Source organism: Oreochromis aureus, linkage group 5, assembly GCF_013358895.1.
Source record: "Oreochromis aureus strain Israel breed Guangdong linkage group 5, ZZ_aureus, whole genome shotgun sequence".
Classification (NCBI taxonomy): domain Eukaryota; kingdom Metazoa; phylum Chordata; class Actinopteri; order Cichliformes; family Cichlidae; genus Oreochromis; species Oreochromis aureus.
The window spans coordinates 42,196,080-42,221,414 of NC_052946.1; the positions used below are offsets into that span (position 1 = coordinate 42,196,080).

Genomic DNA, 25,335 nt, shown 5'->3' on the forward strand with positions numbered 1-25,335 from the left:
CATGTTTATGCTGCCTTTTTTTCTTGTTTTTTTTTTTTTTTTTTGGGAGCTGATCGAAATGATCAATGTTTCTGACGCGGTGACGTCATTCTGTTTCCTTCTTCGTGCGGGAAGTCAAAAAACCTCCTGATCAGCCAATCTGCAGTTCGTCTGTGCTGCTGCATCCTCCTCCTCCTCCCTGCACCTCCTCTTCCTCCTCTCCGTTTCTCCTCCTCCTCGGCCCCGATGCTCCCGCCGGCCCTACCCGGCCTCGATGCTCGGTCCGCGGGCTGGCTGTAGCTCGGTGAATCGGTGCACATCGTCGGTTCGTCATGGTGCAGAAATCCCGCAACGGCGGGGTGTTCCCCGGAGCACAGGCCGACCAGAAGAAGCTGAAGGTCGGCTTCGTGGGTTTGGAGGCCGGAGGGACGGACTCCAGCAGGGACGGTGCTCTGCTCATAGCGGGTGAGCAGCTGTGTGTGTTATCTTTAATAACCAGAACAGCTGATTTCACTTAAAAGTATACGGGACATGTCACGTGGTGACTATGTGACTAAAACCTGCAAACCTTTCTCCTGAAGGTTAGGACCAATCAGCTTCATGGTGCAGGTGTTTACTGAGAGGAGGCTTGAATGTGATTGGCTGATCCACCAGAGCAGCTTTGCACAATTCACAGCTCAGAATAATCCTTCTTTATCTTGCTCTGGACGCCTCAGATCATTCTCAGTCTGAAACAGGCTGTTTTAGCTCCTACCCCTTTAAGAGCTATTCTGTAATTATATTATTAATTAGTAAATAATAACTGTATTGTTTTTCCTTGTTCGTTACTGTTCTTACTGTGACCACATGCTGGGATTAATAATTAAGTATTTCTGATTCTGCTTTCCTCTAATTGGCTGCCCGTCACAGACAGAGGGTTTCACAGTAGATTTACTCCCACATCACTCCCATACTGCCCCCCAGTCCTCAGCAGCACATATAAGCGTCCGTGTGCTTGTCTGACATGTTTCTGTGTCCAGGTGGAGACGAGGGGCCTCGGCGGCAGCGCAGCAGCGTCTCTGGGGGGAAGAAACCTCCCAAACGAAACGCCCTCTACAGACGCCTGCAGAACTTCCTGTACAACGTCTTGGAGAGACCCCGAGGATGGGCCTTTATCTACCACGCCTATGTGTACGTACCTGTCCGCACACCTGCGTGCGCGCACCAATGTATCGAGCAGGAGAAAAGTGGGATTTGGCAGGTGGGGACAGCTGGGCGGTCCTTAATATTCCCGCCCTCTCTTCCCCACAACCGTCTCTCAGAGTGAGGTCACCTCACACTAATGTTTATTTTCCCTGAAACACAGATCTTTCCTGTTCTGTGTTCAGGTTCCTGCTGGTGTTCTCCTGCCTGGTTCTGTCTGTGTTCTCCACCATCAGAGAGTACGAGAAGAGCTCAGAGGACGCGCTTTACATCCTGGTAACCACGCAAACATCACGCTCGACCATCGCCAGTTTGCTTACATTTTATGTCCACAGTGTGAATATTTAAGATCGACCAACTTTCAGGCCTTTTTTTCAAACACTGAAACTCGAGGCAATGTTTGAACAAGAATATTTTCAAAGACAAAAGCCTGAAAATATTTATATAAAATTCACAAATGTTACTTGTTGTCTTCTGCAATATGATGTTTGTTATTACTGTATTCTCCAATATGGGACGTTACAGGACAACTTGCCCCCCCCCCCGAGTCCTCAGCAGCACATATATAAAGATTTTGTCATATTTGAACTGCAGACAGTTTGAATGTGTCGGTCCCAGATCAGAGATCCAGGCGGGGAAAGGGTCCCACTTCCATCTCTTTTAAGACCGTCATGTTGGACACCCTTGCTTAGCTAGCATCAAAGGCAGGGGTCCCCAATCCCAGTCCATGAGGGCCGGTGTCCCTGCAGGTTTTAGATCTCACCCTGGGTCAGCACACCTGAATCACATGATTAGTTCATTCCCAGGCCTCTGGAGAACTTCAAGAAATGTTGAGGAGGTAATTTATCCATTTAAATCAGCTGTGATGGATCAAGGACACATCTAAAACCTGCAGGGACACCGGCCCTCGTGGACTGGGATTGGGATTGGGGACCCCTGGTCAAAGGTTTGGCTCGGCGTGGAGCTGATCGCACACGTGATGGTGCTCGAAGCGGAGATGAAACAAATATACAATAAAGTTAGAGACGGTTCTGTTCAGCTTCAGTGTTTCATTCTTCACGTAAAGCTGGATATATTCTTCTGAACACACACGTGCTGCTCTGATTGTTAACAGCGTGTTGTTGTGGTGTAACAGGAGGTGGTGACCATCGTGGTGTTCGGGGTGGAGTACATGGTGAGGATCTGGGCTGCCGGGTGTTGCTGTCGGTACAGAGGGTGGAGAGGTCGACTGAAATTCGCCAGGAAGCCCTTCTGCGTCATCGGTGGGTCAGAGTGTGTTTGTTGGTCACGTTCAGTCCGTCTCACGTCTGCTTATCTCTGAGCTTCATCCACAAATGTCCCTGAGGACCTTCTAAAGGTCTTTACTTCCTCTGGTCTCTAGAAGGTTTGTACAGTTTTAAAGTCACGCCAAAGCCGATCCCTCGTTTGTTTGCTATGTAGCCTCTGCTACTCTGTTCCTCTTCTTCATCCTCAACAAGAGAGAGTTCAGTGGGTGGTGAGAAGGACCTGTTGGACTTCCAAAGTTCTACAAACCCTTCATCTCAGCATCTCCAACTGTGTTTAGGGTGGAGGTGGACCATCCAGCCTAACTGCTGATGAACTCACGAGCTGCTGATGAAATCAGCTGCTCTGCAGCATTCAGGCGTGTTAACACAGGAGGAAAGACATCAAAGAGATCGTAGAGAAGCAACTGTTGCCCAGTCCCAGAAGGGTTTTAACAGTATTGCTAAACAAAGTGAAGTTCATCGTTGTACAGAGAAAGAAATTATCCACAGGTGAAAAACATTACAGACAGGAGTGGACCTTCACCTCAAGGTCAGATCGTACAACAAAGCTCTGCCTCACAGCTAAGGCCTCTGCTAGCAGGGACAACACAGTATTTATACAGCACACTGAAACACAACAGATGTTCACCAAGTGCTGCACAACGAGTAAACAATGCAACACAAATGATTTAGGAGTTATCATAGGGTTGGGGTAAGTGGTCATTTGCCCATAGGTGTGAATGTGAGTGTGAATGGTTGTCTGTGTGTTAGCCCTGCGGCACACTGGGTGTTACCCCCCCCCGAGTAAAAGTATAATAAAAGCCAAGAAGCTGCACTGGGGTCAGTTAAAATTAGTCTGAAGCTGAAACAGCTGATGAGAGGAAGTATGTTTGCAGTTGGGAAGACGGAGATGATTCCAGAGTTTCGGGGCTGGGAATTCATGGTTGCTTGTACGAGTCAAGCAATCAGTTTGGAATTATTAGAAGGTGCTGATCAACAGAACTAAGCTGGAAGCTGGTGCAGTAGTTTAAGACTGAGCTAAACATGCATGTGCCAGGAGTCCAGCAGGTGCAGTCGTGTTACACATGTTTTTTATACAACATGTAGATACGCAGGGAGAGTGGGAAATGTCACGGTCTGTCAGTGAGTGGGATAAATCACTAAAACAAATGTTTTCATTGAGTTTGAGCACTTTTGTGAGAGCCAGGTTTTAACCTCAGCTCCACAGCAGGTTAGAGAGCAGGAGGCGGGTTTAAGAGGGAAGGAAATCTGGGTGTTGTCTTCATAACAGATTCTTCGTGGGAGTGCACACTGGTGCGACTAGCTGCTGCTGGCATGTTGGTGAGCCTTGTATTACCTGTTGTTAATGTTTGTTAACTCCCACCCTAGAGCTGGGCGATAAAATGATAACGATATGTATTGCGAAATAACTTTTTCTCGATAGAAAAATTAAACTATTGTGATAGGCCTCATCTCTCTTGTCCTCTTAAAAAAAAAAAGAAAAAAAAGAACAGCCAATCCAAATTAAGTAGCGCAGAGCCGAACCAATCACAGCCGCAGCGTCACGTCACGTGACTTGTTACGTACAGCACAAGCGCCAAGGCGCACATGTGTATTTGTTTTTGCAGCCGTGCAGCCCGGGTAATGAAGGAAATGAGTTTGCCGACTAGAGAAAAATCAACCGAGAGCGTGAGCGAAGGTTACCAAGAAAAACCGATGATGGTTCCAATGCCGGAGAGCTTGTCGAACAGAAGGGCCACAGAAGTTCCGTAGTGTGAAGGTATTTCGCTATTTCAAGTCTGACAAAAACAGAGTAGCGCGCACTGTAAATTGTGCGAAAGCAAGTCTGAAATACAATAAAAGCGGTGCACGCTCAATCTCTGACTGAAAGCGCTGATTCGTCATTCGGCTTTTGTCAGACTAAAGTAACTGTTAAAACTGTTTGAAAAGCTAAGCTATACAACAAGGAGAGATTGAGAATTTCCTTTTAGTTCTCAGTTTATTTGATATTGACAAAAGTTAGTCAATTTTGTCTGTTCTTCTGTAAAACGACCTAAGATTTATTTTTAGAATTAATATTTTGTTTCTAAGTGGAATTGACAATTTAGTCTGTTTTGTTTGTTCTATTTTGAAACTTAAACGCTTTAGCGGCTGCCTTTTGTGTAGTTTGCAATATTTGCCTTTATTTATCTGAAACTGAAGTCTCATGTTCCTTAAGTACATCTACCCTGTTGAACTTATTATGGGAAATAAATATTTTAATTAAAACAAGCTGCTAATTATTTCACATTTTACTTGTGAGCAACGGCACATTTAAATCTTACAAATATAGTTATTTGGCCTATATCGTGATATACAGGGAGTGCAGAATTATTAGGCAAGTTGTATTTTTGAGGAATAATTTTATTATTGAACAACAACCATGTTCTCAATGAACCCAAAAAACTCATTAATATCAAAGCTGAATGTTTTTGGAAGTAGTTTTTAGTTTGTTTTTAGTTTTAGCTATTTTAGGGGGATATCTGTGTGTGCAGGTGACTATTACTGTGCATAATTATTAGGCAACTTAACAAAAACAAATATATACCCATTTCAATTATTTATTTTTACCAGTGAAACCAATATAACATCTCCACATTGACAAATATACATTTCTGACATTCAAAAACAAAACAAAAACAAATCAGCGACCAATATAGCCACCTTTCTTTGCAAGGACACTCAAAAGCCTGCCATCCATGGATTCTGTCAGTGTTTTGATCTGTTCACCATCAACATTGCGTGCAGCAGCAACCACAGCCTCCCAGACACTGTTCAGAGAGGTGTACTGTTTTCCCTCCTTGTAAATCTCACATTTGATGATGGACCACAGGTTCTCAATGGGGTTCAGATCAGGTGAACAAGGAGGCCATGTCATTAGTTTTTCTTCTTTTATACCCTTTCTTGCCAGCCACGCTGTGGAGTACTTGGACGCGCGTGTGATGGAGCATTGTCCTGCATGAAAATCATGTTTTTCTTGAAGGATGCAGACTTCTTCCTGTACCACTGCTTGAAGAAGGTGTCTTCCAGAAACTGGCAGTAGGACTGGGAGTTGAGCTTGACTCCATCCTCAACCCGAAAAGGCCCCACAAGCTCATCTTTGATGATACCAGCCCAAACCAGTACTCCACCTCCACCTTGCTGGCGTCTGAGTGGGACTGGAGCTCTCTGCCCTTTACCAATCCAGCCACGGGCCCATCCATCTGGCCCATCAAGACTCACTCTCATTTCATCAGTCCATAAAACCTTAGAAAAATCAGTCTTGAGATATTTCTTGGACCAGTCTTGACGTTTCAGCTTGTGTGTCTTGTTCAGTGGTGGTCGTCTTTCAGCCTTTCTTACCTTGGCCATGTCTCTGAGTATTGCACACCTTGTGCTTTTGGGCACTCAGTGATGTTGCAGCTCTGAAATATGGCCAAACTGGTGGCAAGTGGCATCTTGGCAGCTGCACACTTGACTTTTCTCAGTTCATGGGCAGTTATTTTGCGCCTTGTTTTTCCACACGCTTCTTGCGACCCTGTTGACTATTTTGAATGAAACGCTTGATTGTTCGATGATCACGCTTCAGAAGCTTTGCAATTTTAAGACTGCTGCATCCCTCTGCAAGATATCTCACTATTTTTGACTTTTCTGAGCCTGTCAAGTCCTTCTTTTGACCCATTTTGCCAAAGGAAAGGAAGTTGCCTAATAATTATGCACACCTGATATAGGGTGTTGATGTCATTAGACCACACCCCTTCTCATTACAGAGATGCACATCACCTAATATGCTTAATTGGTAGTAGGCTTTCGAGCCTATACAGCTTGGAGTAAGACAACATGCATGAAGAGGATGATGTGGACAAAATACTCGTTTGCCTAATAATTCTGCACTCCTTGTATATCGTTATCGCCTGAAATGAAAAAAACATATCGTGATATGAAAAAATCTTATATCGCCCAGCTCTATCCCACCCATAACCTGTGTGTTCTCACTGGTCCGAAGCCCTCCTGTGGTTCATCTTCAGCAGCTATGTGGATTAACGTGTTGTTTTGGGGGTCTGTGCTCATCTGGACTACCCTGCTTTTCCTACATAGTCCACTGGCCACAGTCGCCCTCTCCGACTCTCTGCCATTGTTCCATTGCTGTCTGGATGTCATTGGTCTGTGTGGGTTCTCTCCGGGTACTCCGGCTTCCTCCCAGTCCAAAGACACACAGTTGGTGGGGTTAGGTTAACTGGGGAGTCTACATTGCCCATAGGTGTGAATGTGAATGGCTGTCTGTGTTAGCCCTGCCTCTCGCCACATGGTAGCCTGGATAGGATCCAGTCAACAACATGTCTTGTAGTTCTCCAGAGGCCTGCTAATATACTAATCGTGTGTGACACAGAGTGATATCTAACACCTGCAGGACACCTGGAGTTCCCCACCCCTGCTGTACAGCAGCTTATCTCCCCACCTCTGACCACATGTGAATATCTTTAATGTTAATTTAACTCCATTTGTCATCTCATTTCGCAACATCAGGGGCATTAATTTGAACACTCTTTTGAGTCGTACTGACTGCCTCCCGAGCATAAATCCTCTGTTCTTCCCTGATTAAACGCTCATTTAATGATGGACTTGATAACATTTTAGACACCTTGTCTCCTTCAAATGTGTTGCACCATGGGTTATTTCAGTCAGCTTAAAGCTAAAGGTTGTCACCTGGAACATAAAATCTATACAAGATCTCGACTCGTCCTCCACAAAGAAATGTACAATAACAGTGTCATTTTGCAAAATGTGCTTACTACGCAGTTTTAATCAGTTAAGGCCAAGGGAACACAAGGGCCCTTTGCTCTGTCACCCAACTCTCTGCCAGCTCATCTGTACTTGGATACTTACTGGAACTCACTGGCTTCTGGTTAAATATCAAATTGGTATTTTTGTCTGTTGTTGTTTTATTCTTCTGCGTAAGGTGTCGTTGAGTGTTTTGAAAGGTGCATAAAAGAAAATGTATTATCATCATTATTATTAAAAGTGGTAAGTAACATGATGATTTCAAATACAGACCCAAGCTGCAGCGTCTATAATGAAAGCAGAAAACCCTGAGATGTGCCAGTGGGGCAATGTTAGAAGAATAACTACCAGTGCTAATGGAAAGGACCAGTTCATGATGGTACAATTAGAAAAGCCATCTCTGACCTACCTGTAACCTGTCTGTCTGCAGACATCATGGTGCTCATAGCATCCATATCAGTCCTGGCTGCAGGGACTCAGGGAAACGTCTTCGCCACATCGGCCATCAGGTCGCTGCGGTTCCTTCAGATTCTCCGAATGATCCGTATGGATCGCCGAGGAGGAACCTGGAAGCTGCTGGGATCGGTGGTCTACGCTCACAGCAAGGTAAAACTCGTATGTGTGAGTGACGCCAGCTGACGTGGCGCTGACTTGTCGGTGGTTATAGATCAGCTAATGTTCACTGTGATGAAACACTGAGAATCTGGAACAGGACACGAAAGTTTAAAAACTGACTGAAATCGAAGAATCAGAATATTTACAGATCCAAGATTGGTCCATTATTTGAAGTATTTAGGACTTTATTGGATGTTGAAAGTGAAGGTTGAATAGAAAGGGTGGAGACGGCATGCAGCAAAGGGCCACGGGTTGGGCTCGAACCTGAGCCGCTGCTCTGCAGTCGTGTGGTCGCCCGCTCACCCACTGAGCTCAGCTGGCACCCAGACTGATGGATGTCAAAGGTCAAAGCTTGTGCTTAACCCCACATCTGAGAACTTTCTATACCAGGTCTACAGTATTAGAGAAACCACAACAATGAGCTGCAGTATTGGTTTATTACTTTCATCTGTATTGATCGGAGTTATTTATTAGATCAATGTTTCACATATGCCTCAAAATATAAAAGAGTATAAATAAAATTTAGAGTCAGTCTATTTTTGTTGGTTATCTGTTTACCTGTCAGAGTATCCTGGAAGATGACCGGATCTCAGGAAAGTTTGGTCTACAGCAGGGGTGTCGAAGTCCAGGCCTCGAGGGCCGGTGTCCTGCAGGTTTTAGATAACACCCTGGGTGAACACACCTGAATCAAATGAGTAGTTCATTACCAGGCCTCTGGAGAACTACAAGACATGTTGAGGAGGTAATTTAGCCATTTGAATCAGCTGTGTTGGATCAAGGTCACATCCAAAACCTGCAGGACACCGGCCCTCGAGGCCTGGACTTCGACACCTGTGGTCTACAGTGTTAGGAAGCAGGCTCAGAGTGATCATTGGACCTTGGACTCTGGAGTGATCGTGGGGGTTTGACCATCCAGTCTTTTGGATTTGGTTTGTAGACATGTGGGGAAGCAGGACATTGGGGCTGCTGTTATGAGCCGTTAGGTGTATAACGAAAGTGCGAGCTGTGACTGAGAGAACTGACAATGGACTTAAGAACGCATGAAGACGTTCAGCAATGTGTGGCTCCGAATGCGTGATCGTGTGGACCAGAACCTGCGTGGAATGGAACCTGCTGAAAATGCTGAATTATTTATGTTCTGTAAAGGAATCTGACTTCGTATGCGTGTTCATCAAAGGATGAACGTATGGCCAGTGCTCACTTGTCTGCTGCTCTGAACTCGGATCACCTCGTGCAAACTCACTGCCAAGCCCCCAATTCCTTTTGGAGTGGTCCTCGACACGGAGCGGCCCAGCCCAGTGTTTTCGGGTGGAAAGCCCCGCTGTCAGCCTTCAAAAGAAGCATGCCAGTGGAAAGCACCGGGGATCGTCTGGCTCTGAAGCAGGAGGATTTCTTTGTGGATGGAGGTGGCAGTGAGGCGCGGTCACTGCCCCAGGCTGTACTTTGTGTGCAGCTGTGCACAGCTGGTTTAAGACTCCTTGCGTTGAGTGATTGGAAAAAGCGGAGTGGACTTTTCTTTCTGTGCTGTTTGTCACTGCAGTGGACTGGTGAGCGATAAAACATGGACCAAACATGAGCCATGAACTACATTTAAGTTAAAGAATTAGTATTTCCAGTGTGTGAATATGTTTCAGTTTTATGAGAGAAACTGTGGTTTGTTTCATGCTGAGGGTGGTAATCTCTGTCACATGTTTACATCCTTTGTGAGGTTTGCTGTACCTGACTGCTACTCCCAAACCTTCATTATATAAACTGACAAATAGAAAAATGACACCTCGGATGGAACTCATTCATGAATTATAAACCCATTAAATAAAGAAAGAAAAAACTTTATTTAAAACAACCCAACAGAAACACAAAATGGCTCCCAATGCTGGGTCATCCTTGGAAATGGAGACGGTATCAGCACGGGATGAATAAAGTATGATTAATCAATCAATCAATCAATCAATCAATCAATCAATCAATCAATCAATCAATCAATCAATCAATCAATCAATCAATCAATCAATCAATCAATCAATTAATTCAAACTCTCCTCCCATAATTCACTGCGGGGTATGGAACTGAGTGAGCTTGGTGCTCCTTTAAACTCGTCCAACTCTCCTCCTGGAAAATCGATTAAAGAACACAGGAAGTGAATCTCTTCAGGTCATCAAATATTGCTGATCAGGATATTCTGGAACGGCCTAAAAAACTGTGGAGAACCAACACGACTAGGAGGAGGAGCTAAAAATGAGATCTCACAGAAAACAACTTGTCAAACGAGTGAAGTTTAAAGGATCAGTACACTCAAATAACCACAAAACTCATACCTGATGTCATCCAACCGATAAAGGAGGATCCTTCTCTCTGTCCCGGCACCTGGACATGCAGGTGTGCAAACCTATTCAGATGACTTATTTGGAGAGAAACATCTAAGAGTGGCCGGCCAACCCAGGTTGTAACCAACTAACCATCCGAGGTGAAACAAGGAGTAGAATGAGGGGAAGAGCCCTATCAAAGTGCCGTTTCCAAAATTTGGAAAAGCTGATGAGTCTGATCCTCTTCAGTACCTAGAGAGGGGGGAAGACTTCTTGGGCCTCAACCCACTCACTGATGAGAGGCTTATGGCTACTCTTCGTAATGTTCTACATGGAACTTCAAGGGATCCCATAAAATCCAAACCTGGAAAGAATGTGTTCCTATCAGGAGACTATGAGGATGAGCTGGCTGAGAGAGTGCGGAGCACAGTCCAAAAAGAGGCCGACACTTTGCCTACATGTATCAATCACTCTGCAAACGCTGGAAGCCAACTATAAGTGGAGGTGATGTTGTTAAAATGATTTTGAAAAACGTTAACCCTCAACTAGCCAGTCAACTAAAGGAGCATCTGGGTTAGTTACATCTGGGGATGAAGTTGTCGGCCTGGGACGCAACAACTGGAGAAGGACCGACACAATCAACTGCAATATGTACGGAGAAAAAGTTTGTGGAAAACAATCCAGAAACCTTCTTCCAGTGAAACCTCTGCACTGCCAAGCAGCAGAGCCCAGCTACCTCCAGCCGATCATGTCCTGCCTCCACCCTGATTTAACGTCGACTGTGCTGTTAACATTTATGGACATTTTCACCGTATTTATTATAATGGAACCAACATTCCTACCTCTGGTCTCTACCTGTGTGCACTACCACCGATCATCACACTGCTCCTTTATATGGTGTATATAACTTGTACAGACCTGTGCAGGTACATCTTTAAGTCTCTTTTTTGGTTTCTCTTTATTCTAAAGGAATTTCAATGTAAAAATCAACAGGCTGCTAACGCAGAGATTCCAAACTGTCTTTCATTGTTCTTGTAACAGTGACAATAACAGTCTATTCTATTCTATTCAAGTTGGTGCTGCAGAGGTCACCATGCACCAGCTTCATGTCCACGGTGGAGAGCTCATAAACGCAGGGCTCACCCTTCAAATTCATCAAGTCCACAAACTTTTAGAAATTCAGGGTACACTCACTGACCGGCACCTCCAAACCTTGATGTCATAAACTGTCAGGTCATGTAGTTGAACCTTTTTTCTTACTTTTAGACTAGTTCACAGGTGTAGTAGTTTTTTTCTCTTAATGGACGAGGAAATTAGTCTTAAGGGATTATCCTTAACTTTCAGTGTGTCATAGATTCTGAACCTCGAGCTGTGGAGGAGCTTAAAGTAGAGCTGCTGTGCTGCTAGAAGCCAATTGAGGCGTTTCAGCACATGAGCAGGATGCCTCCCGGGCTCTCCTCCTTCCTGACTTTACCCTCTAGTCTCTCGCCCACTGCAGGAGCTGATCACAGCCTGGTATATCGGCTTCTTGTGTCTCATTCTGGCAAGTTTCCTCGTTTACCTGGCAGAAAAAGAAGATAATGAACAGTTTGAGACATATGCTGACGCCCTCTGGTGGGGACTGGTAAGATGAATGCACATACACACCCACACCTCACCTGAGATCAGGTGAGGTGCTGTTTGCCTGTGATTAATTATCTGAGCTGCAAAGCAGCAGGTATAAACAGTATCACTTCCACCTCTTCTCCAGGACAACAAAGAGTTCTTTTTGCTGATGGCATAAGGTCGGCTTTACTGAGCTGTAAAATCTCCGGATTGATGTTGTTACAGCATCACCTTGATCACAAACTACGCCACCATCGAACTCAAACACAGCATAAAATTCAATGAAATAGTAAGACGGGCAAAATAGAGACATAAATGATCTACAGCAGCGATCCGCAACCCCCGGGCCACGGACCAGTACCGGTACCGGGCCATGAGAGTTGAGGCTCGGGTGTGAAATTGATGGTTTTCAGGGTTTTTATCGTTAACTCTGTTTCCCTGGGTCTTTCCTGTGTTGTAGTTGTGTGTCTTATTTTGAAAGAAATGTTTACGCATTACCATAGCAACCGGAGAGCATTAAGGGGCAGAGAGGAGGATGTTACTCTCAATGTTGTTGGTGCATTTCAGGAGGACGCTGCTAATAAAGTTACACAGTTACACAGTGAATTCATGTTTATTGTTATATTTACAAAATACCACAGTTTTTGTCTCGGTCGTATCGTTTTATTTTGTCGTATTTATCCGCCACACCTTAAAGGCCGGTCCGTGAAAATACTGTCTGACATTAAACCGTCCGTGGAGCAAAAAAGGTCGGGGACCGCTGTACTACAACATACCTCGCTGGCTGACCCCCGCTTTGAGCACGTCACACATACTTTTAAGAACATTTGAACTTCCTCCAACTTAAATGGGCCTCTCCTGCTTCAACATGGGCGTGCACCTCACTCAGGTGCACCAGCAGAACCAACATGCAGTACAATAGTTCCTACATGAGAATTCCCGCAATAAATGACCGACTGACATATAAAATATGCATAGTGCAAAACAAAATACATGAACTAAAAGTATGGCAGTAAAAAACACGTTCACCTAATCAGTCCAGACAGGACATCCAGCACAGGTGTAGTACAGGTGTGAACCAACTGGTGTTTCCTCCTCCGTGATGGGACGATGTAGTCGGTTTGTTTGTATCTCAGATCACCTTGACAACCATCGGTTATGGAGACAAGTTCCCCATCACCTGGAATGGACGTCTGCTGGCTGCAACCTTCACTCTGATTGGAGTTTCATTCTTTGCTCTGCCGGCTGTGAGTCAGTCTTTTATCTACCTGGGTTTACCTGAGACACCTGTTCGTGCCAGCTCACCTGTCTGTGTTTCTCTTCAGGGGATTCTGGGTTCTGGCTTTGCTCTGAAGGTTCAGGAGCAGCACAGGCAGAAACACTTTGAGAAGAGACGAAACCCCGCAGCAGGACTCATACAGGTGAGCCCACGCTCTGACATCACACTGACTTTGTGCGGTGAGAATCTACACTGGCACCCTCACGTGAGACCTTTTAGGAGTCAGCTGCTTCCTTCCTGTGTCGACAGGCAGCCTGGAGGGTTTACGCCACAAATCTGAGCCGAACCGATCTGACATCTACCTGGGATTATTACGAGAGGACAGTGTCTGTCCCCATGTATAGGTAAGACTGCACCTGTACACCTGCAGCCAATCACTCCTCAGGGATTCTTAAACTGTGTGATTGTGAAACTTGTGTCTGCAGGTTGATCCCTCCTCTCAATCAGTTGGACTTACTAAGGAACCTCAAGAACAAATCAGGACTCTCATTCAGGTCTGAACGTTTCCACACAACGACTGCGCCATAACTGCACCAGTGAGCCGAAAACCCTCCTCGGACTAACCTGAGAACACCTGAGAACAACATTTCAGGAGCTAAAATGCTAACAGACACTTTGCATTTAATAGTTATTATTAATCTCTGTCTCTCTTCCACAGCATGTCTTTATCCTGTCTTTCTTCCCTCACCCCAACCAATCACAGCAGATGGCCCCGCCCCTCCCTGAGCCTGGTTCTGCTGGAGGTTTCTTCCTGTTAAAAGGGAGTTTTTCCTTCCCACTGTCGCCAAAGCGCTTGCTCATAGGGGGTCATTTGATTGTAGAGTCTTGACCTTACAATACAAAGTGCTTTGAGACGACTGGTGCTTTGATTTAGAACTAAATAAATAAAACTAAACTGAATTGAATTCAGAACATCCAAAACCAAAGGGTGATGTCATGCTGACCATGTCACTGTTTGGCTCATTGGTGTTTAACTGAAGAACAATAATAATCTTTAATAATCTGATGAATAATCATCTTTAAAGTCAGTGATTAATGGCAATCTTTATCTCCCTGCAGGAAGGATGTTCAGCCTGAATCTTCTCCCAGGTCCGTGTTCTCTTCTCCAAGGACTCACATCAGATTTCCCAACATCTTACTCAACCATCGCTTTAGAAACGTTCAGCTGTCGCATAAATCCTTTTAGATCCGTGTTGCCTTACATCCTTCTATTAGAATATTTCCTTTGGTGAAGTTCAGGAGGTGAACCCTCTGATGTCTAAATCATCAGCAGTGATCACCCTAAATTTGTTTGTTTTAAATGGTTCCTCTGAGTCTCTGCAATCAGGGAACAAAGAAATATTTCCAGGTTTAACACCTGTGTGTCTGTGTAGGTTTTGAGGCATCAGTTCATGGTACTATGAGGAGCTTGGAAAGAAAGCACCTGGACTTCTTACATGTTTGTGATGACCTTTCACCTCTCATCCAAGAGGTGTCTTGGTTGAGGTTCGTTGACCCATTATTAATCACGTTCCTCATCTCATGAGCCAAGGTGTGAACAAAGGTGTCGGTCATTATCACCAGAGGTTTCGGGTGAAACCACTGTAAGACCAAACATGATGGGGTGAGGTCTCACAGCTGAATAAGACTGTTGAATGAGACATGAAACGTCTTCCAGTCGTTTTCTTTCCAAGCTCCTTAGTTTTTATCAGCTGTGAAGACTAAAGTGTCAGAGGGTTGAATGTTATCTGTTTGGTTAGTTGTGTAATTATATGACCCTAACCTAAAGGGATTTAAGAGCTGATCATTTTCCATATGTGACTAAAAATCTCCTGGTCTGTCTGCTCCCTCCCACAGTCAGAAGGTGAGTCTAAAGGAGAGGGTCTTCTCGTCTCCTCGGAGTTCAGGAACCAAAGGCAAAGGTTCTCCTCAGCACGGTGGGTGTTCACCGTCTTGTAGAGGATTGATTTTTTTTAATGTTAACGTTTCTGGTCTGGGAGTAATCCTGATCCTGATGTCAGCTACCTGCTAAATGAGCCTTTAAACACAGAGTCAGATAACACGCCATCCACTGTTCGTTTGGGGGGGGGTCAGCCTATTTGACCTTTTATAGGATGGGTTGAACCCCAGGATGTGAGGCAACATAGCTAACCTCCTCACCCCTGTGAGCTGGTGGTTACTGCTTTGTGCACATCAAGGACTGGCAGTCATATCCAGGAGGAGCCATTTAAGCAAAGAACGTTACTTGTAATCGGGACCTGAAATAGCACTCTGTCTTCCTTCCTTCCTTACTGGTTCCTCCCGTTCGCCCAGGAGTTGCACCTGGAATGGGTCCTGTTCCTGGCATTGGTCCTGGAGTACCTGGAGGTCCTGGGGGAGTCCAGGCCTTGCGGCGGTCCCCCAGCATAGAGCCCAATTTGGAAGAGAGTCCCAGCAAGGTTCCAAAGAGCTGGAGCTTTGGAGAACGCAGCAGAACTAGGCAGGCCTTCAGGATCCGGGGAGCAGCATCCCGTCAGAACTCCGAAGGTAAGACCGGCCAAGCCGAGCAGTGTCGATACCAGTCACCCAAAAATCTGTACTAAAATCACATCTTCAGAAAAATCAGCAGCTTCTCCTGTTTGCATACCAGGACACTCTGTAAGATGTGGTCTGTCTTTACTTAAGCATTAGTCACTAAACTGCTGTTATTTTGAGATCAAATGTTTGATTTAGAAGACTTCATCATCATCGTGTTTGTCAGCCTGGAACCGAATCCATCCGAAGGAATCAGTGAATCAGGGTTCACCTGCATGGAAGGACAGTTTTTGTTGGATTCAAACTGATCCAGAGTCTGTTGCTGTCACACCTCCATCAGCAAACTTTCTCCGATCTGTCCGGTCAGAGTTCGATCATCAGATTAAAATCAAAGGTGAAATTAGGAATCTGAGCTCCAGTGATGACGACTCAGGGTGAACAAACTCTTCTGTCGATCCGATCCTGACCTAAATTACTGGATCGGATATCGGGGAGAAACCCGCTGCCCCCACACCACGAGCAGTCGCTGGCACGGAGTGCGGATCCAGTTTAGTCCGACTCCATTACAGACATTAGATGTGGAAGTAGTGTGTTTTAGTTTTGTGAAAAAGTGAAAAATGTGTGTTGTTACATTACCATTCAGTTTGAGGGTTATGACAGAAAATTATTATTTTAACAAACGACTGATAATTATTTTTATCCTGTGACTTTACTTTATAAAGAGCTAAACCCTCCAACGTTTCAGGAGAAGTTAGTCGTTATAAGAAGTGTTTGTGAACTAAAAATCAGGAATGTGGGATACTGTTTGTCCATGATTTGGAGAGCCCAGCGTGTGCTCCCCACGCAGGGACGACACATGGCCAAACAGTTTCATGGTCCAGAAAAAAAACTATGAAAAATGTGTATTTTTATGTATGTAAATGACACAAAATTCAAATGTGATAGAAACAGCTCACACTGACATCCATCCTGATCAAAGGTGAGTGTCATGAAGTGTTTGCATTTATTTGCACTGCTTTCCACTCTGGATGTCTGTTTATGTTCAGCTTTAAGTATAAAAGGCTCCACTTTTTTAGTTGTTGAATATAAACATTATTTTGTGCTGATATTGCACTTTTTTCAGAACAAAGAGTTTTTGAAATCTGCATAAATTTGCATTTTAAATTATTTTTGAATTTTACTTTAAATACTTAGATTTAAAGTTCTGCTAAAAGTGTAAATACAAAGATCAGTATTGCTGAACTGTGAAATATTTGGGGTGTGGTGTATTTTTTGCATACAGTGTAACAGAATAGCTTGTTTTGTTTTTTAAAACGTGAGTATGAACTTGTACAAAATGCAGCGAGACATTAAAAAACAGTTTTATTGATTATAAAATCGACTGTATCGGATTCATATCGGTATTCGCAGATCCAAATTTATGATATCGGTATCGGACATAAAAAAGTGGTATGGCGCCATCTCTACTCGTCATGTGTGGGCTCACAACACTACAATGGCACAGGTGCAAATGTCCAAAGCTTCACAGTGGATGTGAGCGAGGCCGGAGCCGTTTCACTCTGCTGTGGGACGAACGTTTGTGTCAAATAAAGAATTTGTTCTACAAAAATGGAAGAGGAACCCAGCTCTTTGTTTTCATTAGACATCACCTGAGGTCATTGAGACATGCAGGACACATGAGAGCAGGGAAAAACAAAGAACGAGGGAAGAGGAGAAGGTCGTGAGAGGAAACTGGAGGTGTGACTGATCCACGCTCATCATCTGAGCGTCAGTGGAGTCTTGGTGTGTGAATGATTCTGACTGGTTTAAGTGGTTCTGGTTACAGTTTCAATGGTTTTTATATCAGCATTTAGAGCACCTCAAAGTGCTAAGTCATTTCACGTGTCATCGTTTACCTGAATGCTTGTGATATTTATGTTCTCCGGTTGGCTGTGCAGCCTCTTCCTGTGTGGACGTCCCTTTAATGAGCAGTTAGCTGTTGGATGTTTCAGGAATTGTAATCTGAGACGTGATATCAGACTTATAGCATTCAAGTTCACGGCGTTCATGTAAAGTTCACGTAAACCCTCGGTTTCAAACGTTATAGAAAAGCTCGTGGGATCCCTCTGGTTCTGCTCTTCAGATAAACTTCCCTCTGCTTCTAATATTTACACATTCAAATTTTAAACTAGCCAGAAATTTGTATATTATACACGTTTAGAATGTAAAAATTTACAGTAAAATTGAAGGTAAAAAAATTATAAATAAAAACAAATAGAATGTGCAGATTCTATATGTGCAAACAAATTAAGAAGTTATAAAAGTGTGCAAATAAACCGTGTGCAGTGGAATAAACAGCTGCTGATGTACAGGAATGAGAGAGAGTCCAGTCCTACACCTGGTTGAGGGACCAGATACCTGAGGGAAGAAGCTCCTCCTCATTCTCTCTTTTTTGGCCTTAAGGGAGCCGAAGCGCTTCCCATAGTCCATTGTTGGGTCCATTTACCATACCACCTTTATAAAGCAATTTAAAATAAAAAAATTTGTTTTTAGAAGAGTCTTAAAGTCAGAAAGGGAAGAGGCCTGCCTAAACTGCGAGGGCAGATCATTCCACAATTTTGGAGCAGCTACAGCACAACCACGGCCACCTTTAAATTTATACTTAGTCTTTGGTACCTTAACAAGCTGCTGATTGGCAGACCTAAGGGAGTGGGCAGGTGTATATGGCTGTAGTAGTTCGGGGGAGGGGGGCAGTCAGGCCATTAAGAGATTTATAAAGGATCCTGAAATGTACAGGTTGCCAGTGGAGTTAATTAAAAATGTGCTCAGATTTTTATGTGCCAGTTAAACGTCGCACTGCAGGGTTAGGATTAGGCACAACCTGCAGATGCCTGATGGACGCATCACTAACCCCACAATAAAGTGTGTTACAGTAATCCAGCCTCGATGTAGCAAAGGCATGGATTACCGTCTCAAAAAGCTGCCTTGATAAAATGGGGTCTATTTTAGATAAAGTGCCTCACATTAAAAAAAGCTAGATCTTACAACCTGACTGTCAAGTTTAAGCTCTGCATCCATTTCAGATCACAGCGTTCCTCGTCTTCCAGTCACACTGAGCTAGGCTAGCACATATGGTGTGTGGTAAGCTAGGCTAGCACATTCTGTGTGCTAAGCTAGGCTAACACATTCTGTGTCTGCTAAGCTAGGATAGCACATTCTGTGTGTGCTAAACTAGGCTAGCACATTCTCTGTGCTAAGCTAGGCTAACACATTCTCTGTGCTAAGCTAGGATAACACATTCTGTGTGTGCTAAGCTAGGATAGCACATTGGGTGTGTGCTAAGCTAGGCTAGCACATTCTGTGTGTGCTAAACTAGGCTAGCACATTCTCTGTGCTAAGCTAGGCAAGCACATTCTGTATGCTAAGCTAGGATAGCACATTGGGTGTGTGCTAAGCTAGGCTAACACATTCTGTGTGTGCTAAGCTAGGATAGCACATTCTGTGTGTGCTAAACTAGGCTAGCTCATTCTCTGTGCTAAGCTAGGCTAACACATTCTGTGTGCTAAGCTAGGCTAACACATTCTGTGTGTGCTAAGCTAGGATAGCACATTGGGTGTGTGCTAAGCTAGGCTAACACATTCGGTGTGTGCTAAACTAGGCTAACACTTGCAGGTATAAAATTTGGTAATCGTTTGGTTTTCTGGGTGACCGTGATGATGAGTGTGATCGTCTGTGATGAAGGTGTTTCCTCTCTCCTCTTCCTCCTGTAGTGCTGATAGAGATGCAGGACGAAGAGTTCAGACAGAAGAGCTCCCCAGGTCAGCACACACTCACACACACCAGAATACACAAAGGGAGGCCATCAGGGCAGAGGTAAACAGGGACATGGGGTTTCAGTCTGTGTGCAGAGCTTTGGTTACCATGAGCGTTTCAGCAGGATAAAAGCCAGTCACATTTCCTACTTTGTTTACATGCAGTGGTGTCTTGTTGGACATTATGACGTGAGGGGCTATATCGCCACCTGCAGGTCATGTTTGTGACAACATTTTAGTTTTGTTTTAGTTGTTTTCTTTTTGTTGTCCAGACATCATGTGAACTAGTTTGAGGTCTCTCGTTGTAATGACACGTTGGGTCCCCCAGGTTCTGCAGTCCCGTGTGTGTGTGGTCAATTACATCCATTCTGTTTGTTGCCGTTTTAGAGGCCAGCCTTCCTGGAGAAGATATGGCTGATGACAACAAGAGCTGTCACTGTGAGTTTGTCCCTCAGGACCTGACCCCAGCGTTAAAGGTTACCATTAGAGCCATCTGGTACGAACAGTTTCCTGCATATATTCGTTTTTCTGCCACCATTCATCGCTTTGCTCACCCTTTATTTGCTGTTTATTCTGCACTGAATCATGTTTTTTATTCACATTACTTTTATTTGTTTTTTTTGTATTTTTTTTTCAATTTCTACTCACCCCAGGGTCAAAGGTCCCCATCAGCTGTTGGGTAAGAGCAGTCAGTCTGACCTCAGTTAGCTTCATTGCTTTATGTTGTTTCACTGTGTTCTGTTGTGTTATAAAAGCACCTCTGCTAAGACATTACAATTATTATTGTTATTATCATTTCTCATGTGGTTTTTGTTGGTGTATTCAGGCACATCAGTTATCTGAAGTTTCAGGTCTTGCCTCAGCAGCTCTCCAGCAGTCCAGCTGTCTGGTTCTGGAATCTGGATCAGAACTAAATTCTGAATGAGACATGCAGCAGCTCCAGTAGAAATAAAACCTCCTCAAAGAGAACCAGCTTCCCTCAGGACGTACGCTGAATGTCCAGAAGTGTTGGCTGTCCTTAGTTTGCTGTATGCTGTATGCTACCCCCCTCAGCTCAATTCAGAGCAGAGACTAAAGCTGGGCTTACACTGTGCGATTTTTTTCAGTCGCGTTATTCAGCTTCAGCTCAAACTGCACAATTGACTCGCAGGGGTTATAAGTTCGTAGGTCACGATGCAGGGTCTCACACTATACGGCCCGATGCTCTGATGCGATCTGAGTGCTCACACTGTGCGTCCATAAAATGAAGGTTATAACGGAAATTCTGTCGCTCGCTCTCCCTCTCTCTCTTTCACTCACACAGACACGCACACCACCACCACCATCAACTTTGCTAAATTGCTAATGAAAACCATTGATCAGGCAGTTGTGATTGAGCAGCGGTGTAGATCCAACTATTTTCATGGTTGTTGTGGTCGTGATAATTTTGTGAGGCCACATCGAAAAGACTCAGATGAGCTTTCCAAAGTTCTACAAGTGCCTCCATCGCTTGTGTCCAGATAACACGCTGCACAGCTGTGCTACTCCGTCTTTTTCACCGACATTTATGTGTTTGCACGTGCGCAGTGTGAGCAGCTGCGGTGACGCCCTCACGACGGTCGGGAGGATTTCAAACAGGTTTGAAATCCTCCCGACCAAGCGATTGATGATCGGCAGCTGGTCGTGCGGTGTTAATCGCTTCTCGTTACCCCATGTATACTACACGATGCACGACGCACGATGAAGGCCAAACTCGGGCCGATCACCAAAACGGTTGCACGACTGAAAAATGGGCCAAAAATCGCACAGTGTAAGCCCAGCATTAGAAACACAAATGTTGCGGCATGTAAACAAAACAAGCTGTGGGCTAGCTTCCATGTTTGTTTTGATCCTGGAGCTTGTGCGAATGGAGGTGACTTCCATGACCCACCGTCTGCAAGGCACACTACACCTGCTATAACCTCACCTCCTAAAACCCCCAGAATAAAGCCAACATTGTAGTAAAATATAGAAATATCATGGAGCAGCACGGTGGCACAGTGGTTAGCACTGTTGCCTCACAGCAAGAAGGTCCTGACTTCAATTCCACCATCAGGCCGGGGTCTTTCTGTGTGGAGTTTGCATGTTCTTCCCCTGTTTGTGTGGGTTCTCCCACAGTCCAAAGACATGCAGTTAGTGGGGATAGGTTAATTGGAAACTAAATTGCCCATAGGTGTGAATGTGAGTGTGAATGGTTGTCTGTCTCTGTGTGTTAGCCCTGCGACAGACTGGCAACCTGTCCAGGGTGTACCCCGCCTCTCGCCCTAAGACAGCTGGGATAGGCTCCTGAAAAGGATAAGCGGAAGTGAATGGATGGATGGAATATATAAATGTCTACAAAATGTGATTAAAAAGATGAACACAATGTGGCCTACCCTAACGTTACTGTTCCATCCCAGGTATCACTGACGTTTTTAAAGATAACCCTTCAAAGTTCTGGTTGACTTGACTGTCAGAGAACGAAACAGTCTTTGCCTGCTCTTTGTAGCTTTGATCTCGTCTTCATCTTTGGGCCAAGCTTAAACCGTTACTTTTAACATGTTTCTCCATAGTGGTGACCCTGAGCCCAGAGCTTATCAGCAGGACTGTGAGCCACAGTTTTCAGGACTGAAGTAGAGATACGGACCATTCCTTATCCCCATTCCACAGACTGTAGATGGATGTGGTCAAGACTTGATTGACCTCATTAGCAATCCAGGCACTTATGCCAAAGCATGCCGGTAAACAGCGTGCAACTCAAACTGGTCACCAGGACTTGGATAAAGAAACCACACAGCACCCTGTACAGAAAAGCCCCAGAATATCTTCTAAGTATTCAGATTCAGTTTTTTGATTTCAGACAAGTCTATGTGGTGTGACTGCTGGCTGTCTTGTTTCCTCTCTTAGCATCATGCGCTTCATGGTATCCAAGAGGAAGTTTAAGGAAAGTCTTCGTCCCTATGATGTCATGGATGTGATTGAACAGTATTCAGCCGGACACCTGGACATGCTTGCCCGTATCAAGAACCTCCAGTCTAGGTAAAACTGCATGAGGTAAGACTTTATGAGGTTTTGAACAGCTTGACTCACTCTGTCTCCTGACTGGCAGGGTGGATCAGATCGTTGGCAGAGGAACACCAATTGCAGATAAGGATCGTCCCAAAGCAGCCAGTGAGGAGCTACCTGAAGACCCGAGCATGATGGGACGCCTGGGGAAGGTGGAGAAGCAGGTAACCAACAGACTATAAAGAGTACACCTGGTGGCTTTTCTGCTATGGTTTCAGACATGAGTCTGTTTTGCTGGTGTTTTCTCCCTTAGGTCCTGTCCATGGAGAGAAAGCTCGACTTTTTGGTTAATATCTACATCCAGCGAATGGGAATCCCTCAGGCTGAGACCGACGCCTACTTTGGATCCAAGGAGCCAGACCCAGCACCACCCTATCACAGTCCAGTGGATCAGCTGGAGAAGAGCCAATCCATCGCCAAGATCATGCAGTCAGTGTCTTTTTATTTGTTCATCATGTCATTAATGTAAATGAAAATACAAGTAAAGGGTAACGTCATCAAAGTCACAGTAGTGATGAGAAAAATATAATAAATGTTTCCCAATTTTAATCTAACTTGAACCTGACCTGAAGGCCCGACCATCCAATTCAATTAAATTCAGTTTATTTATACAGCGCCAAATGACAACAACAGTCGCCTCAAGGCGCTTTATATTGTAAGGTAGACCCTACAATAACACATACAGAGAAAAACCCAACAATCATATGACCCCCTGTGAGCAAGCACTTTGGTGACAGTGGGAAGGAAAAACTCCCTTTTAACAGGAAGAAACCTCCGGCAGAACCAGGCTCAGGGAGGGGCGGGGCCATCTGCTGCGACCGGTTGGGGTGAAAGAAGGAAGACAGGATAAAGACATGCTGTGGAAGAGAGACAGAGATTAATAACAAGTGTGATTCAGTGCAGAGAGGTCTATTAACACATAGTTAGTGAAGAAGAAACACCCAGTGCATCATGGGAATCCCCCGGCAGCCTACGTCTATTGCAGCATAACTAAGGGAGGATTCAGGGTCACCTGGTCCAGCCCCAACTATATGCTTTAGCAAAAAGGAATCTGTTATCTTCCACTTGACCTCAGATCTGGCTGTTCATAAACAACTTCCTTTTGATAATCTCAGAACTGCCTGTTGATAAAATGGCGGTTACTTACTAACGTGTTTACATCTTGCACAGAGGGTTGCCAGGTGAACATGCGGAGAAGGCTCGGGTTGTGATGAGGATGGTTCGCTCCAGCAGCTCCACCGGACACAGGGACTACAATCCCCCCGCATGTCCTCCCTCCACCTCCTGGCAGCCCATCAGCTCCCAGCTCCACCAGCAGGCTCCGCCCCCTCCTCATTGTAGCCAGGGTAATACTCCAAGTCCGGTGGGGGATGGGTCACTGGTTCGACTGCCCCCTCCTCCATCCGGGGAGAGACACGGTGGGAACCGATCGAACCGACACAGCACCGGAGACCGAGGGGGGGCGGAGAAACAGGAGAGGGCAGGAGAGGGGTCCAATGGGATGGGAGGAGGAGGCGAGGAGGGGAAGCCTGACAGTGACACCTCTATCTCCATTCCATCGGTGGACCACGAGGAGCTGGAGCGTTCTTTCAGTGGCTTCTCCATCTCCCAGTCCAGGGACAACCTGGACTTCCTCAACAATGGATTCTACTCCTCCAACAACCTGGGAGATCACCACGGTGGGGGAGGAGCTGCCTGCTGCACCGCCGTCCGGTCCTACATCGCTGAGGGGGAGTCAGACTCTGACTCCGAGCTCTGTGTCCCGTCGCCGCACTCGGACCAGGCCTGGACTGGAACCAAATGAAGCTGAGAGAAATCCAGAGTCACAACCAGCAGAACATTTACAGTATTTATCAAAATGTGAATAAAAAGTAAACATGAAGATTTAAACCACCAGCTGGAGGCTCACAGCAAAGGATTATTATGGACAGTGCTCAGCGGGCGCACCCACGATGGTACGATTTACGTGACAGATTCTGCACGGCAAACATCTGTCCACACTGTCACCGACTGGCACACTGCTGGGACATGCTTTCACCTGATTGGTTGCTTGTTTCTATATGTAAAATAATGCTATCACATAATCTCAGCTCATCAATACATTTATTAATTGATTAAACAAAGAAAAGTTGGAAAGATGCACCAGACTGCTGTTTATCTACTTCCTGTCCAAAATTTAGGAAGTAGATCCGGAGCTGCCGGGTTTTAACTTTCAGGTGAACCACGAGCTTTCAGGTAACTTTGGCTATGTACGGGATCTGTTTCTTATTCTGCTTTCTAGAGGCTGCAGCAGTATCAATGAACTCTGTTTATATGTTTTTTAATATTCTGGTTATTTAACTAAATGTGACTCTGCACTGTCACTGGAGCATCTTCTTACTGTGACACTATCAGCTTGCATCTGCTCATCTACTACATGTAATCTTTAGCAGGTTATTGTTTTTTCCCCAGGTGTTTTTGGAAGACTGTATGGACGATTTGATAGTTAATAACAGCCTGAGGTCAGTGCTAACACACATGCTTATGTATTTTGAAAGATAATAAATAAGACATAATCTTCCAACAACTCCATGCTTCATAGACCTGCTGCAAAGTTACTGCTGCTGTGATTTCAGAGTAGACATCAGGGGAAGGTTACTTTTAATGCTTGTTGCCAATCGGGCTCTCTAAATATGGTAAGCATTGCTGAAAACTTAAATTTTAACCCAAGACAAGATCTTTGCTTAAACCTCATCAAATGCCAAAACATTGAAAATAATAAGATTAAATTTCTGCCAGAAAGCATCAAGCGCAAACCTTTCCACTCAGAAAATTAAATTGTGAAGCCAAGAAAACATATGAAATGTTGAGAAACCTCACTGGTGCCAATTTTAACTTTGATGCAATAACAAATCTTAGAAGTAAAGATGTCGAGTGTTCAGCTATCTGTGAAAGACTTTGTGATTGAATAGCTTCAACAG

The 25,335-nt window shown here is 44.8% G+C and overlaps 1 protein-coding gene across 1 annotated transcript; it reads left to right on the plus strand.

The window, feature by feature from the left end:
- Positions 1-24,941, plus strand: LOC116312695 (potassium voltage-gated channel subfamily KQT member 2). The gene is made up of 18 exons (XM_031730153.2): positions 1-444; positions 999-1,149; positions 1,347-1,437; positions 2,297-2,423; positions 7,657-7,832; positions 11,643-11,768; positions 12,886-12,996; positions 13,075-13,170; positions 13,278-13,372; positions 13,454-13,522; positions 14,088-14,117; positions 14,865-14,944; positions 15,321-15,533; positions 19,700-19,808; positions 22,217-22,348; positions 22,419-22,539; positions 22,629-22,804; positions 23,546-24,941. The coding sequence occupies exons 1-18, from the start codon at positions 312-314 to the stop codon at positions 24,177-24,179; spliced, it is 2,670 nt and encodes an 889-aa protein (XP_031586013.1). The 5' UTR covers positions 1-311; the 3' UTR covers positions 24,180-24,941.
- Positions 24,942-25,335: the final 394 nt, after the last annotated feature.

Coding starts and splice junctions, on each gene's coding strand:
- LOC116312695 (XM_031730153.2), top strand. CDS start 312: ATGGTGCAGAAATCCCGCAACGGCGGGGTGTTCCCCGGAGCACAGGCC. Junction 1,150..1,346: donor TTTATCTACCACGCCTATGT/GTACGTACCTGT, acceptor TTCTGTGTTCAG/GTTCCTGCTGGTGTTCTCCT. Junction 13,171..13,277: donor CCGCAGCAGGACTCATACAG/GTGAGCCCACGC, acceptor CTGTGTCGACAG/GCAGCCTGGAGGGTTTACGC.